General features: G+C 31.0%; 1 protein-coding gene across 1 annotated transcript; it reads left to right on the top strand.

Moving 5' to 3' along the window:
* Positions 1–2,932: 2,932 nt before the first annotated feature.
* Positions 2,933–13,273, top strand: HELRODRAFT_167863 (hypothetical protein; the record flags this gene model as incomplete). Its single annotated transcript, XM_009013592.1, has 7 exons — positions 2,933–3,024; positions 4,009–4,074; positions 4,698–4,825; position 7,166; positions 8,853–9,614; positions 12,018–12,335; positions 13,057–13,273. 7 exons carry the CDS (start codon positions 2,933–2,935, stop codon positions 13,271–13,273), a joined length of 1,584 nt encoding a protein of 527 aa, XP_009011840.1.
* Positions 13,274–14,031: the final 758 nt, after the last annotated feature.

Here is a 14,031-nt window from a genome sequence, read left to right as displayed (position 1 = left end):
CATCGATGTTAGCTGGTTCGTTACAGAAAAAAATTGCGAAACTTTTTGAAAAAAAACAACCTAAGAAAAAATAGATGATGGATGATGATGGCGATGAGGACGACGATGAGGATTGTAATGATGATGATGATCAATGCTGATGGTGATGGTTTATGATAATGATGATGATGATGACGACGATGATGATGACGACGATGATGATGACGATGATGATTGTAATGATAATGAATGATAATGATCAATGCTGATGGTGATGGTTTATGATGATGATAATGATGATGACGACGACGACGATGATGATGACGATGCTCTGCTGGTGATGATGACAAATAACAAACTTGATAATGACAATGAAAATGATTTTCTATATAAAAAACTTGAATACGAATGTTAGTTTAAAATTTGTTAAGAAGTATTGAAAAATAAATAGATTATGATTGAAAGATTGTGGTAATGATATTATACATACAATGTTTACAGAATCAACAAATGTAATGATTGTAATGTAAATGTAACTAATGTAATAATGGTGACTGATACGGTAATAATAGACCCCATTGTGTTATATGGCTATATTATACAAATCAATATGGCGAAGGGGATATGCAAGTTAGTATGATGAAAAAAAAAGTTTCTAATGTGGTTAGTTTTGTATAATTTGTGTCAAATTAGTTTGCAAAACTTTTTGTAAATAGCAGCTTGACAATGTCTACTTCTACTGCAACGATAACATTTTTAAAATGTAAAAATTTAAAAAAAATTAGATTTCGAAAAATTTATATTGTAAAATAACACCAACAACAACACAACAACAACAACATCAACAACGCAACAACAAGCAACAACAACAACAGCACACAAAAAACACAACAAAAAAAGTTATTTTTTAATTTTTTTATGTTTGTTGTTTAAAGTGTGACAGTAGTTTGGATACCAGGACATTGCGGAGTTGAGGCAAACGAAGAAGTAGACAAGGCGGTAAAAGAAGGCAGGTTTCTCCCAAAATCCAACAGATTAAACTAAATACAATTAAATGAAATAACACATAATAACACAGATATTAATAAATCAGTTCGTACCGAAAAAGAATATACAGCACGATAGATGTAAAAAAAGTGTATTCAGAAGCCATTAAAATCCATAAGAAGAATCTCGACAAGCAATCAAGAACGGACCTCAGCCGTCTTAGAACTGGTCGCCACACGAATCTTCGGGACTAGAGAGCACGCATTGGCATAATAAATAAAAACCGGCTCATGTATGGAATGTCGGAACATGCAGGAGATGGGAAGGAGGTATGGTCTCGGTGCACGGCTGGGTGAATTGAGTGAGCGCTCGATGGAGGCTGCTAAGATGGTGACAGAAATTCTGGAGAGACTGGGAAGAGAACGATCGGTCGATCAGCGAGCGATTACAACAAAAACCACAACAACAACACAACAACAACAACAACAAAAACAACAACAACTACAACTACAATAACAACAACTACAACAACAACTACTACAATAACAACAACAGTTATTTAAATTTTTAAACAGCAAGTTTTAGTGAAGATGTAACAAAATAATTATAGAAAAATAAAATCGTAATGTAGGTAGCTCAGTGAATGCCTCAAACACAGCCACAGCCACAACCACACAGCAAGATTATGCACATAGCACAGGTTTTATTTTAAGATCATCTTCTATTTTCATTGTCATTTCATGCCTCACAATTATCTTTGGCAGATAAATTTTACAGACAAAAGTAAAAAAATTAATCATTTTTTTTCTTTTATTTGTTTTTTTATTCTTTTTCTAGTTGTTGCTAAAAATGGTGGAAGATAAAAATTAATGCCAATCAAAAATAATAATAATAATAATGATGATGATAACGACGATGATGATAATGATGATGATGATGACGACGATGACGACGACGGTGATAATGATTATGGTGATGATGACGACGACGATGATGATAATGATGATGATGATGAGGATGATGATGATGATGATGATGATGATGATGATGATGATGATGATGATGATGATGATGATGATGATGTTTGAACTAATGACGATGATGGTAACGATGGTGATGATATGATATCATTATGATAAATATAACATGAAAATTTAAATTAAAAATTGTGATGTGAGACTATATTGAAACTGAAAGAATTTATTTTAGTGGCTGTCAGGTGATGATGATGGCGATGATGATGATGATGATGACCATAACTACGGCAATGGTATTGATAATGATAATATTGATGATAATGGTTGATGCTATGAATGATATTGATGATGATGTTTGAGGTATAATTCATCATTTTAGAGTCGCTGGTAAAATAGACAATGATAACAAAAACGAAAATAAATAAATAATTTAAACTAAAAATTTCAAACTTGATTCTTGATAAAATTGTTATGGCTTTTATAAATGCGAGAATGATACATTTTAGATTTTATTATCCATTTACTAACTTATTTTAAATGTTTTTTTAAATAAAATCTGTCAAAAAGTGCATTTCTAGCAAATTTGAAAATAAAAATAGCATGCATTACATGAAACCTTTCTGAAATCATATTAACATCAAACATGTTACCCACACGGATAAAAAATGTTGTTTGATGCTGGTGCGACAATCATCCTTTACGAGATGGCCAGACTCCATTGTACTGTTTTTCAACGCTCTCCAGGTTGTTGGCCATGAAGTACTTGGATTTTTTTTTCAAACCATGCTGCGTGATGATCAATCCAAATTTTTATACTATTTCCACGTGTATGTTGATGTGAAAAAAGTTTTTGAATGTGTAAAAAAAATATTTTTCAATAAAATCAGAATGGGCTGATATAAATGTCACAAACTTATTTATTTAAAGGTTTAAAAAGGATGTAACATCAAATTAAAATACATCATCTGATATGTTACAATGTTGACAAAATGACATTCTTCTTTTTTCTTTCTCGTGCCTTATCCTTCCAGGACATTGGCGACCATCGACCCCCACAAAACCCGATCTTTAACACTTTGTAGTAGTTGAAATGTGGTGATATTATTCAACAAGTGACACAAGGACTTCACGAATGTTTCACGAATGTTTCGCTGTTGAAAAATTTCTAGCGTATGATTGGCTGGGTGAAATATTGAATCGGATCTCTGTTACGAAATATCAAATATTCGTATTGAAAAGTTTTTTTTGAAAACTTGCAGATTCAGACAAGTATTTATTTAAAAAAAAAAGTTCTGAGCTATCTTTCCATTTACAAGAAATCTTTATAAAAGAATTTCAACGAAATGTGCACGCAATTTCAAAAGAGATAAGTTCGGTGTAATCTCTGATATGACAAGAATTATATTTTAAATTTTTTAATGACACTTGTGAAAGAAGTGCGTTCTAAAAAAATTTCATCCTTAAGTTTTCCTAGAAAGTTTTCACTTCTTCTAGACCATTATGTGAACTTGTGAACATTATACAACAACTTCATCTTCACTCTGTGCCCAATATATATTTTTACGACTTTTTTTCAACTCTTAATTCCGTTGGAGTGAACATTTTTCACCAAACTTATATAATGTCTAGGTGTAATTGTCGAGCAACAATTTTAATTAATCGTATAGATTGTTAAATGATATAACCGTGTAAATATTAAATGAAGATAACTCACAATTATACCACTGTGAACATAATATATCTGAACATTCATGTACTTCTGCGTCATATTTCAACCATCTATTTATAATATATCTATTGAAAATCAAATTACTTTTTTGACTGAAAAAGGAGATTGAATGAAAAAAATTTAAACCCAAGAAATGAAATAAAATGTTATCTGTTTAAAAATTTATGACGGAGGAACTTCAATTATATGTTCAGAATATCAAACACACGAAATGTGCATGTGCTGAGAAAATTGATAAATTGCGGCCAATAAAATATTTAATAATGAAATAAAATTAACTTGTTTCATTTAGTAATTCAATCAATTAACCAATAACCCGACCAACCAACCAACCAGCCAATCTATCAAACCATTCTACATTAAGTTTCCATCATGCCTTTCCACAAACATTGAGTACGTTCTGTAAGTGAGGTTAGCAACGAAATTTAGATGAACTGGAAAAAAAAGGGTCCCACAAAAATATTCCAGGATTAAATGCACATAATTCAGAAGTAAACAAAGTTGTCTTCACCAAACAAAACTTTTTTCTAAATCTGAAAAATCGATTTCCGTACGACGTTGATGAATTATTTCATGTTCGTCGTATACAAGCTACAGGTATAGACATTGATTATTTATTTATGTCTATTGCTGCTAGAAGCAATTTTTAATCATATTCTAATCATTACGATGAAGACAATTAAAGTTCAATTTTGTTTTATTAGTAGAGTGAGTTCGATTAATGTAGCATTATGTTGTAAATTATGTATTCATTTTCTACCCATTTTCTTATTTGATCAGCACAAGTTTTTCTTTAATTTCTTTAATGCTGCTAAGTCAAAATAATTTGGAAAAACATTAATGATGAAAAAATTACAATGACAGTTTTGACAACTACAATGACACTTTCCTCATTTAATTTATCATAAATCATCTTTATAGCCATCATCATCACCACCACCACCACCCCCATCATCATCACCAACATCATCACCATCATCAATCATTACGGTCATCATCACCAACATCATCATCATCATCATCAGCACTCCCACCCCAGTCATAATCATCATCAGGAGCAGCAGTTCCAAAGACCGCCTTGACCCCCACGTGACTGATGACGTTAAGTCACGTGATTCGGGTGCAACATGGGTGGAAAACAGACGGTGCAGAGGTAGGTTGTTTATTAAATAATTCAAAATAAATTTTTTTAAATTATTTAAAATTAATATTTTTAAATCGTTACAAAAATTTTTTTTAATTAATAATTTCCAAAGAAATTGTAGGCATATAAAAATATAACTTGCTGTCTTTTCCTAATATTAAAACATCAATTCCATGTTATCCTCCCAGAAAAAACATTGTATACATTTCTTGTATTAAAAAAGCATTAATGAATTGTTACTTTTATAACAACAACAAAAAAGTTCAAAATAATAATATTAAAACCATAATAAATAATAATAATAATAAAACCATGATAAATAATAATAATAATACAACAATAATAACAGCCACAAACTATTTTCGTTATCTATAATAAAGTATACTATCTATAATAATTACTACCTATAATAAAATTACTTAAATGACAACTAAGCATTAATTATATTCAATAATACAAACATTAAAACCACTATCACCAATACAATTACATATGATCTACTTTTTGTTTCTAATATTTTATCATATTATTATTATCATTTAATAAGTATTAATAATTTTATTGTACAAATTGTAGTTGTAGCAGTAGTAGTAGTCGTAGTAGTAGTAGTGGTGGTAGTGATGGTAGTGGTGGTGATAAGGGTAGTAATAGTAGAAGTAGTAGTAGAAGTAATTGTAGTAGTAGTAGTAGCAGCAGTAGTAGTAGTAGTAGCAGTAGTAGTAATAGTAATAGTAGTAGTAGTAGTAGTAGTAGTAGTAGAAGTAGTAGTAGTAGTAGAAGTAGTAGTAGTAGTAGAAGTAGTAATGAGTAATGTCGAATAATCATGCAATCGCTTAACAAGTTCTCGTAATTTTTATAGTGTTGTTAGCTCAAGAGACCGAGTGCTAAGCAACAAAACTATCAAAAAACTGAAAACATTTCCTGCAATATTTAAAAAAATCTTATTAAAATTAATTAAAATATTTATAGAGAAAAATAGTTAAATTTACAATGTTCTTATGTAAAATTTTGTTGCATTATTTAAAAGTTAGAATCGATTGAAGATGGTTATAAAAGTAATACGTGCCTGTGTTTGTTTGTTTGTTTGCGTGCGTGTGCACGTATCTTTACATACATCATGCACCCAACCCAGGATAAACATTTGTTTTGTTTTCAGTATTGATTAAAATTAATGCGAGTTGAGTATGTTTTGTATGTTTTTAATGTTTTATTTGTGCTGTTGTTGAGTCTGTTTTTTGGGGTTAAAATGTGTAGTTGGTTTTTATTGATAAAATAATGTTTAGTATGTAAAAAATGGCGGCATTTTTTGCTGAGTTTGTGGTGACGATGATGTCGATGCAAATGTTGACGTCATGATTTTTGCATTTTGTAAAAGTGGGAATGGTATTTTGAAATTTTGAAATTTTGTTACTCTAGTCACATTGATAAAGTTTATGCTAACGATGACGATGATGATGATGGTGACGATGATGACGATGCTGATAACGATGATGAAGAGGAGGAAGAGGAGGAGGAAGAAGAGGAAGAAGAGAAGGAAATTTTTTATTGCCCTAGAAATAATTGTCACATTATTATTTTGTTGCTTTTTGTTGCTATAGTGATGATGTTGTAAACATTTTTTGGAATTGAGGTTGATTTAGATAAGAGGGAAGTTACTTTATAAATGGTGAAATTGTTTCATGAATGATGATGCAACTTCTGATGTCGTGAAGAGCCAATTTGAATTGACGAGTTGAAGTTAAGTTTCATTTCAACTCCAGACATCACCAGCCTTCCTCCATTTGCCTCCTTTAATTTTTTTCTTTACAAAATTTACAAATGTTTACATTAAATCTTTTGAAGTAATTCATGTTACATCATCATGCCAATGTTTTTCATTTGGTATGTTAGTATCGGTTTAGTGAGACTGCTATTTTTCAATCTCGCATAGCTTGTCACGTCAAAAAATGTTCATCTTGGGTAGATTAGTTTTGATGATTTGTCGAAAAAGAACAACAAGACAGATAATAATAATAATAATTTAATAACTAATAAACATATAATGAAAAGTGATTAATAAATATATATGCCAAATCATTCTTTGTGGAATTTCCGATTATACATCGCGATACATTACAATACATATAATTACTACATATAAACCATTACACCACTACAAACCAATGGGCTTGGTGGTGGTAGAGCAACATAGTACATAGGTTTAAGTATTGAGGTTCCTAGCCCAGGTATAAATGAATGATCGTCACACGGCAGACGTAAATAGTTTCATGCATTCCTACCTCTGTCTTGCCGCGACGAATGCTAACAACTTAAACCGATAGCAACGTCAACTATAATAATAACCGAAAGGGTGAGAGTAATCATAGTAATAATAATGATAATAATAATAATAATAATGATGATGATGTTGATGATGAGGATAATCGTCGTCGTCGTCATTATCATTTTTATCAGTATCATCTGTAATTGGCTTGAACCATTATCACTAACCCTTAACCAGGGGCTTCACAGTTGTATCTTAACTTAAATTTTCATAATATGCTTATAAGGTGTTTTTTAATTCATTCTATGTTTTTTTATTTCGTAGTTTTTATTTTTTAATATAGAATGGTTGCTCTGCAGTGAAATTTGATCAAATTTGATTTTTCTGCTGGTGGGACTACTTTTCATGATTAATCACAAATGGTTACGTTACTTACATTTGTAAAGTTACCCGATACAATCTTCATCCCATGTTTTACAGTTTAATTCATTTAGTTTTTGTCTGAAAAAAAATTAATTACTTTTCCTTGTTATTGCAGAATTTTTTGTTTATTCAAAATATCATTTGTCAGTTTTTTATTTATTTTTTATTTACTTGTTACTGGAAGTTTGTATGTCCCGTATTGAGACAATTTGGAAAAATTTGTCAGCCTGTTCGTTGTTTGTTGTTCATTGTTCGTTGTTCATTCTCAATTTTCAAAATTTTGTTTGCTTGCATTTTAATTTAAATTATGAATCAATGAACAACAAATTTGAATCGAAATAAATAAATGAAATTGAATTTTATAAATTGGTTTTTACGTGATTTAGTAAGTGAATTCCTTGAGGTAACAGTTTGAACGTATACAGACAGACACAACGTGAACGTGTATGTAATATGCACATAACAATACAGAGCAGCAATATAAACATGCAAAAAAGTAGGAACATTTACACATATTTATTGGTAAATATGAACAAAAGTTAAACACACTACCGCAGATTAAAACACACACAAATACACTTACACACACACCACACACACATACACAAACATACACTTACACACACACAAATACAGTTACACACACATTCCCTTACACACAAAAATACACTTACACACACACACAGAAATTCGTTTACACACACACATTCACTTACACACACACAAATGCACTTACACACACACGCACGCACATAAAAGCATATTAGCAAAGATACATATTATATATACATATATTTATTTCGTCATATATCACTGTATATGTACATACATAAACTAAACATGCATACATGCATGCATATAAACATGTATGATGGTACACACCACATAAGGCGGTTTTGCTCCAGCAAATATAAAGAGTGCATGTTAAGTTGGGCAATCCATAATAACTATGCTTCTTATGAATTGCTCAGCAAATCCGATGAAAAATTTTGTAATATCATGATATGATATCCAATGGAATTCAAATATTTATTGTAATAAACTATGATTTTACTACTCGCTTTTCAAAATTTGCTGTGAAAATTTCAGCCTGATTTTAGTAAATCCTAATATGGTTTGTAATACACTGGCTATGAACGAATCGTCACCGAGCAAATCGAGAATCAAACCATTCAACAAATGAAACAACTGTTCAGTGGTAACGAGCCGAATGTCAACAACATCAACAGCAGCAACAACAGCAACAACAACATCAACGACATCCTCATCATCATCAGCAACTGAAGAAACTATCATTTGTGCAAAATGTAATAAAAAAGTTGATAACAATTTCATTTTTAACAACAACAGATCTTACAGCATTAACAAGAGAGAGGATAGCCAGCCAAACAGACCACCACCACTGTTTCCTTACGTCACTGAGAACTCCAGTATGATGAAAACACCTATCCACATAAACAACAAACCCAACAAAATGATCAGCATCTCAACCAACAACAACAACAACACAAACTTCAAAAATAAGATGAACGACGAGATGAACAAGACGAACGGAAACATGAAACTGATGATCAGCTCATCAAATGAGACAGGTTTCCTGGAAGATTATGATACGAGAAGTCAGTGCTGCAAGTGTGCCGCTGAGTTTGTATTTCATAAAAACAACAACATCTACAGTAACAACATGAATAAGTGTGGGCCGGAAGAGCAATATGAACATTTTTCCAAATCGGACATGAAAAACAACAATAACAAAGTTTTACCAAACAACAGACAATCACAAGAGCACCAACAAACTTATTCATATCAACAGCAACAACAACAACAGCAGCAGCAACAACACCCACAACAACGTTCAAGTCGTCGTATTTCAGTAATCGGTCGACACAAAAACTTCCAGGCAGTCAACCACTCGTCGTTGTCTTCCTCCTCCTCCTCATCATCCTCGTCATCAATGATGTCATCGTCATCCATTCCATACATGCCACCATCATCGTCTTCGACGTCATCTTCTTACAAGACATCATCCTCAATGTCTTCATCCTCATCTATACCTTCCAACTCTTCAACTACAGATCAAAAGTTCAACGATGGCTCTTCCTTCAACATTAGGTTAGTTCACTGATGATTTTACTTCACTATGTTCATTTTTTCCCCGGTATATTCGATTTTTGTTTTACTTATAAATAAAATTTAAAAAAATTAATTCAGAAATTATTTTTTTACAATTATTTTAAAATATTTAAACAAAACAGTTTAAACTGCAAATAATAATAGCTATTTTCTTTGCGGGACAGCTAAACCTTAGATATTTCAAGTTTACCATAAATTTCTTCAGTAACATTATTTTAAAAACCTGAAGTTACAAAAATAAAACCAACTAGTTTAGAAACATTTGTTAAAAAGAAAAAATTAATAGGCAGTAGCTCAAAAAAATTGTATCCATCCACTTCAAAATGTTTAACCACGGTTATTTACTTGATGGAACTTTCATTTTAAAATATACAGAATCAGTACTAAATGAAAAAAATGGCGACCCATACCTCGTACCACTTAAGAACATCAAAATAAAACAAAAAGACCCAAAGAAACAAAGAAAAAACCAGCAGAAAAAAGCGTTTTCGTAATGAAATTGAGAAATAATTAACGTGATGGTCAAGATGGATAAGATACGAGTCAGAGCACCGTTAAATAAGTGGTCCGAGCAATTGCACCATGCAAATTATTTCCATGTCTACGTGATCTCCCTCAGGCATTCTAGCTCCATCTGTCGTTTTGTTACTACTATTGTTAATATTATTCTTCTTATTATTATTACTATTGTGGTTGTCATTATTTTTACTCCCTCTCAATTATTATTTTCAGATTATTTGCAGTTTTTTATTCTTTGCAGGAATATAATTAAGTAATTTTTTCATCAAACAGTGCATGGAGGCTGTTCGGTCTGTGTTTGTACTTCGGTTGCTTATTGGAAAAAAACACTCAAACATGAGAGAGAATGTGATGTGTTTGGTGTTGTTTTTTAAATGCTGGCCAACTGGATTTCTTAGTAATAACCTATTCATAAGAAGTCGTTATTACTTTGAAAATTCCGATAGTTTGCTTCAGTCTGTACGAACTAATGAATGCAGGTCCATGGCAAAATACATAGAGTTGGAATCAATTATTAAATTTGAAGAAAACCAAAAAAACAAAATTTAGAATTAATACTAATAGATTTTTTAATTTTGATATAATCCGCAAAATAGTTAACTGAATTATTTACTAAACACATTTTTCAGCTCCAAACACAAGGTTTTAAAACTTTCAGTGGCTGCAATTGCAAGAAAATTTCCTCTTAAAAACAAATTGTATTAAACTATTTGTCTGTGTGTGTTTGTGTGTGTCTGTCTGCTGTATGTATTGTGTAAATATTGTGCATGTATACACACAATAAACAAACATACAAAACAAATAGAGACACAGGTGTTCACAATATATATATATATATATATATATATATATATATATATATATATATATATGTATGTATATATTTATAAAAACTTACACATATACATATTCGCAATATTCATTTATTTGTATACAAAATTTCCGCCGATAAAATTGAGTGGTTAGCATTCTTTGGTGTTTCTCCAAGTGTGCAGTTAGTCACGCTGAGTCACATGTTTTTTTTCACATATAGTGTGTAGTTAACAACTCAACTCTACTAAAAAAGAGAGTCGTGATAAAAATCAAACCATCTTATATTACGCACAACATTTAACGCCATCCAACACACACACAGGGAAACAAACACACAACATTTCACACCAACACACACAAAGAAACAAACACCCAACGTTTAACACCAACACACACAAAGACAAACACACAACATTTCACACTTATATCACCAACCTCGCGACCGTACATTTATTTTTTCATTTCATCAAATTAAAAGTTTTTCCATAGCTCAACTTATTTAAGAAATTATATCTTTTTCCCATTTTGCTTGAAGCCATAAAAATTTAATAGACAAACTTCATTACGAAATTTATAAATTTTCTCAAATTTTTTAAAGCGCTTGGTGATGTGGTGTCCCTTGATGAATGTATTAATTGTTTTTGTTTTTCTCTGATGTATTTAATAATTAATACATTTAAGTTTTTTTAAAAAAGTTAGTTTACAAATTAAAAATTGTATGTTTTCAAATTTTTTTGATTTATTTATTTCTTCGTTAAATGAAGTTGTATAACATTCGTCAATTTATTTATTAAAATATCATCAAAGTATCTATTTGTTTTTAAATTCAATTTTTTTTTTTAATTTATTTGAAATTAATTTTATTTTTTCAAAAAATGCCAAAAAGTTTAATTAAATGCACATGTTATCTTATGAAAAAAAAAATCAAGAAAGATTTTCAATTGCATTGACAAGGTTTTTGACAAGGTTTTTGAGGTGTTTAAATAAATTTCAATATTTAATTTTTATCAATAAAAAAGGAGAACAATGAATTAAATTGAAACTTAACAGTTGTGCAGAACAGTACGATTTTGAAGATTTCAAAGATGACGATGATGAAGACGAAAGAGTTGATGGAGATGAAGAGGCTGATGAAGATGTTGCTACTGATAATGATGGAGCTGACGTCGTGCTTACGTCATTTTTGTCCTCTGCTCATTGGATGACTGCCAACAACAACAACAGCAACAACAACAACAACAGCAACAACAACAACACTATTGTTACTAATAATGACAGTAACAACAACAATGACAATGACTACAGCAACGACATCAACAACATTAAAAAATTGAATGACAGGAATTTCGCATCAGAGTCTCAAACCGGGTAATTTTCTTGTCTTTCTGTGAAAATTTGTCTAAGCAAAATTGAATTAACTAAAACAATTAGAAATTATATTAACTTATCAAAATATATGCTCGCGAGTTTTTGTGTTTTGTATTTGTCTATGTGTGTTTGTTAGTTTGCTTATGTACGTTTCATTCTTCCATTTAACGATAGAATCTTTAGTTGTGCATAAACTTTGAATTTATTTTGAATATATACCTTGATGGTGAATGTTCTTGTTCAGAATATAATAAATAACTGACTAACAACAGTGATAATAATTATTTAGCAGATGGTATGATTAATTATTTAGTGTTTTGTTTGTTTGTATCATTTATATTAAATGATCAAACCGAGCTCAAATTTCGTAATAAATCAATTGAATGTTTTTTGGATTATGAAAATTGTTCATTACATGTTGTTTATATTGCAATGCAATGTATCAATGACATATCTTAGTATAAATTTCATGAGCTTGCAAATAACCGTTGTCTAACCACATAGCATTCCGACACAAATTTAACATTTTAGATTATTTTCTCGTGAGAGGTTTCAAAAGTTTTAATGAGGAAGAAGGTGGGCGGTTGGACTAAGAAAGATTTTGCAATATCGCTTGATTCATATAATAAGAAAGATTTTGGGTGATGGCAGGAATGCGTCAGTAAATGGTTACCAGGTTAGATACCCTGTCGAAAAAATTTATACAAAATTTATAATCAAGCTTTCATTTAGAAATGATGAAGTATAGAAGACATGAACTGATGAAGAAAATGTTCGCCAGGACATCAAGTGAGATTATAACAGTCTGTAAAATCCATTCATATGAGGTGATTCTTGCAAGAACACAAAGCACCTACGTGATCTCCATCAGCCAACTCTTCCTGTGGAAAGTTGTGACATGCTTCATTGCCGACAAGAAACAACAGACTCCACCATAAATTACAACAAACGTTCAAACAAATTTTCTAAACAGCTTCTCACTTTCAATAAAAATTGTCGACTTATCATGTTTGGCACTTCTGGGTAATTATATTTCAAATACGGAGGCAAAACAATAAGAGTATAAAAACTCTCTTTTTATGTTTTTTTTGTGCATATTTGTTGAGTTTTGAAACACACGTACGCACATATATGTCCACCATTTAGGCACACATGAACTTCCACTTAAGTGCACACAAAAAACACACACAAACTCACACACCACGCACACACACACGCACATACAGACACACACACACACGTGATCATTTTTAGCTTTGCCAGCACAGCGTACACACATAAAGAAAGGTTGCTGATTGCGATTAATTATTATTTATTCATTATTTTAATTTGCATACAGTAACGTACTCATTGATCTTCCATGCATGCCTAACGCACGTTCATATGTAGCATTGTAGTTGTTGTCGGTTGTTGTTGTGGTTGATGTTGTTGTTGGTTGCTGTTGTTGTCGGTTGTTGTTGTGGTTGATGTTGTTGTTGGTTGCTGTTGTTGTCGGTTGTTGTTGTGGTTGTTTTTGTTGTGTTGTCGGTTGTAGATGGTTATTGTTGCTGTTGGTTGTGGTCTTTATATTTTTGATGTTCGCAATGTTGTTATTAATGTTTGCTCGTTGTTGATGTTGTTTTTTTAGTTTTTCCTGGTTATTTTTGCTCAGTTTTTCAAAGTTTTATTTTTTATATGCCACTTTACACAATTTTTT

Source organism: Helobdella robusta (assembly GCF_000326865.2).
Source record: "Helobdella robusta unplaced genomic scaffold HELROscaffold_12, whole genome shotgun sequence".
Lineage (NCBI taxonomy): Eukaryota > Metazoa > Annelida > Clitellata > Rhynchobdellida > Glossiphoniidae > Helobdella > Helobdella robusta.
The sequence above is the reverse complement of the archived record's forward strand: the minus strand, read 5'-3'. Positions and strand labels throughout refer to the sequence as shown.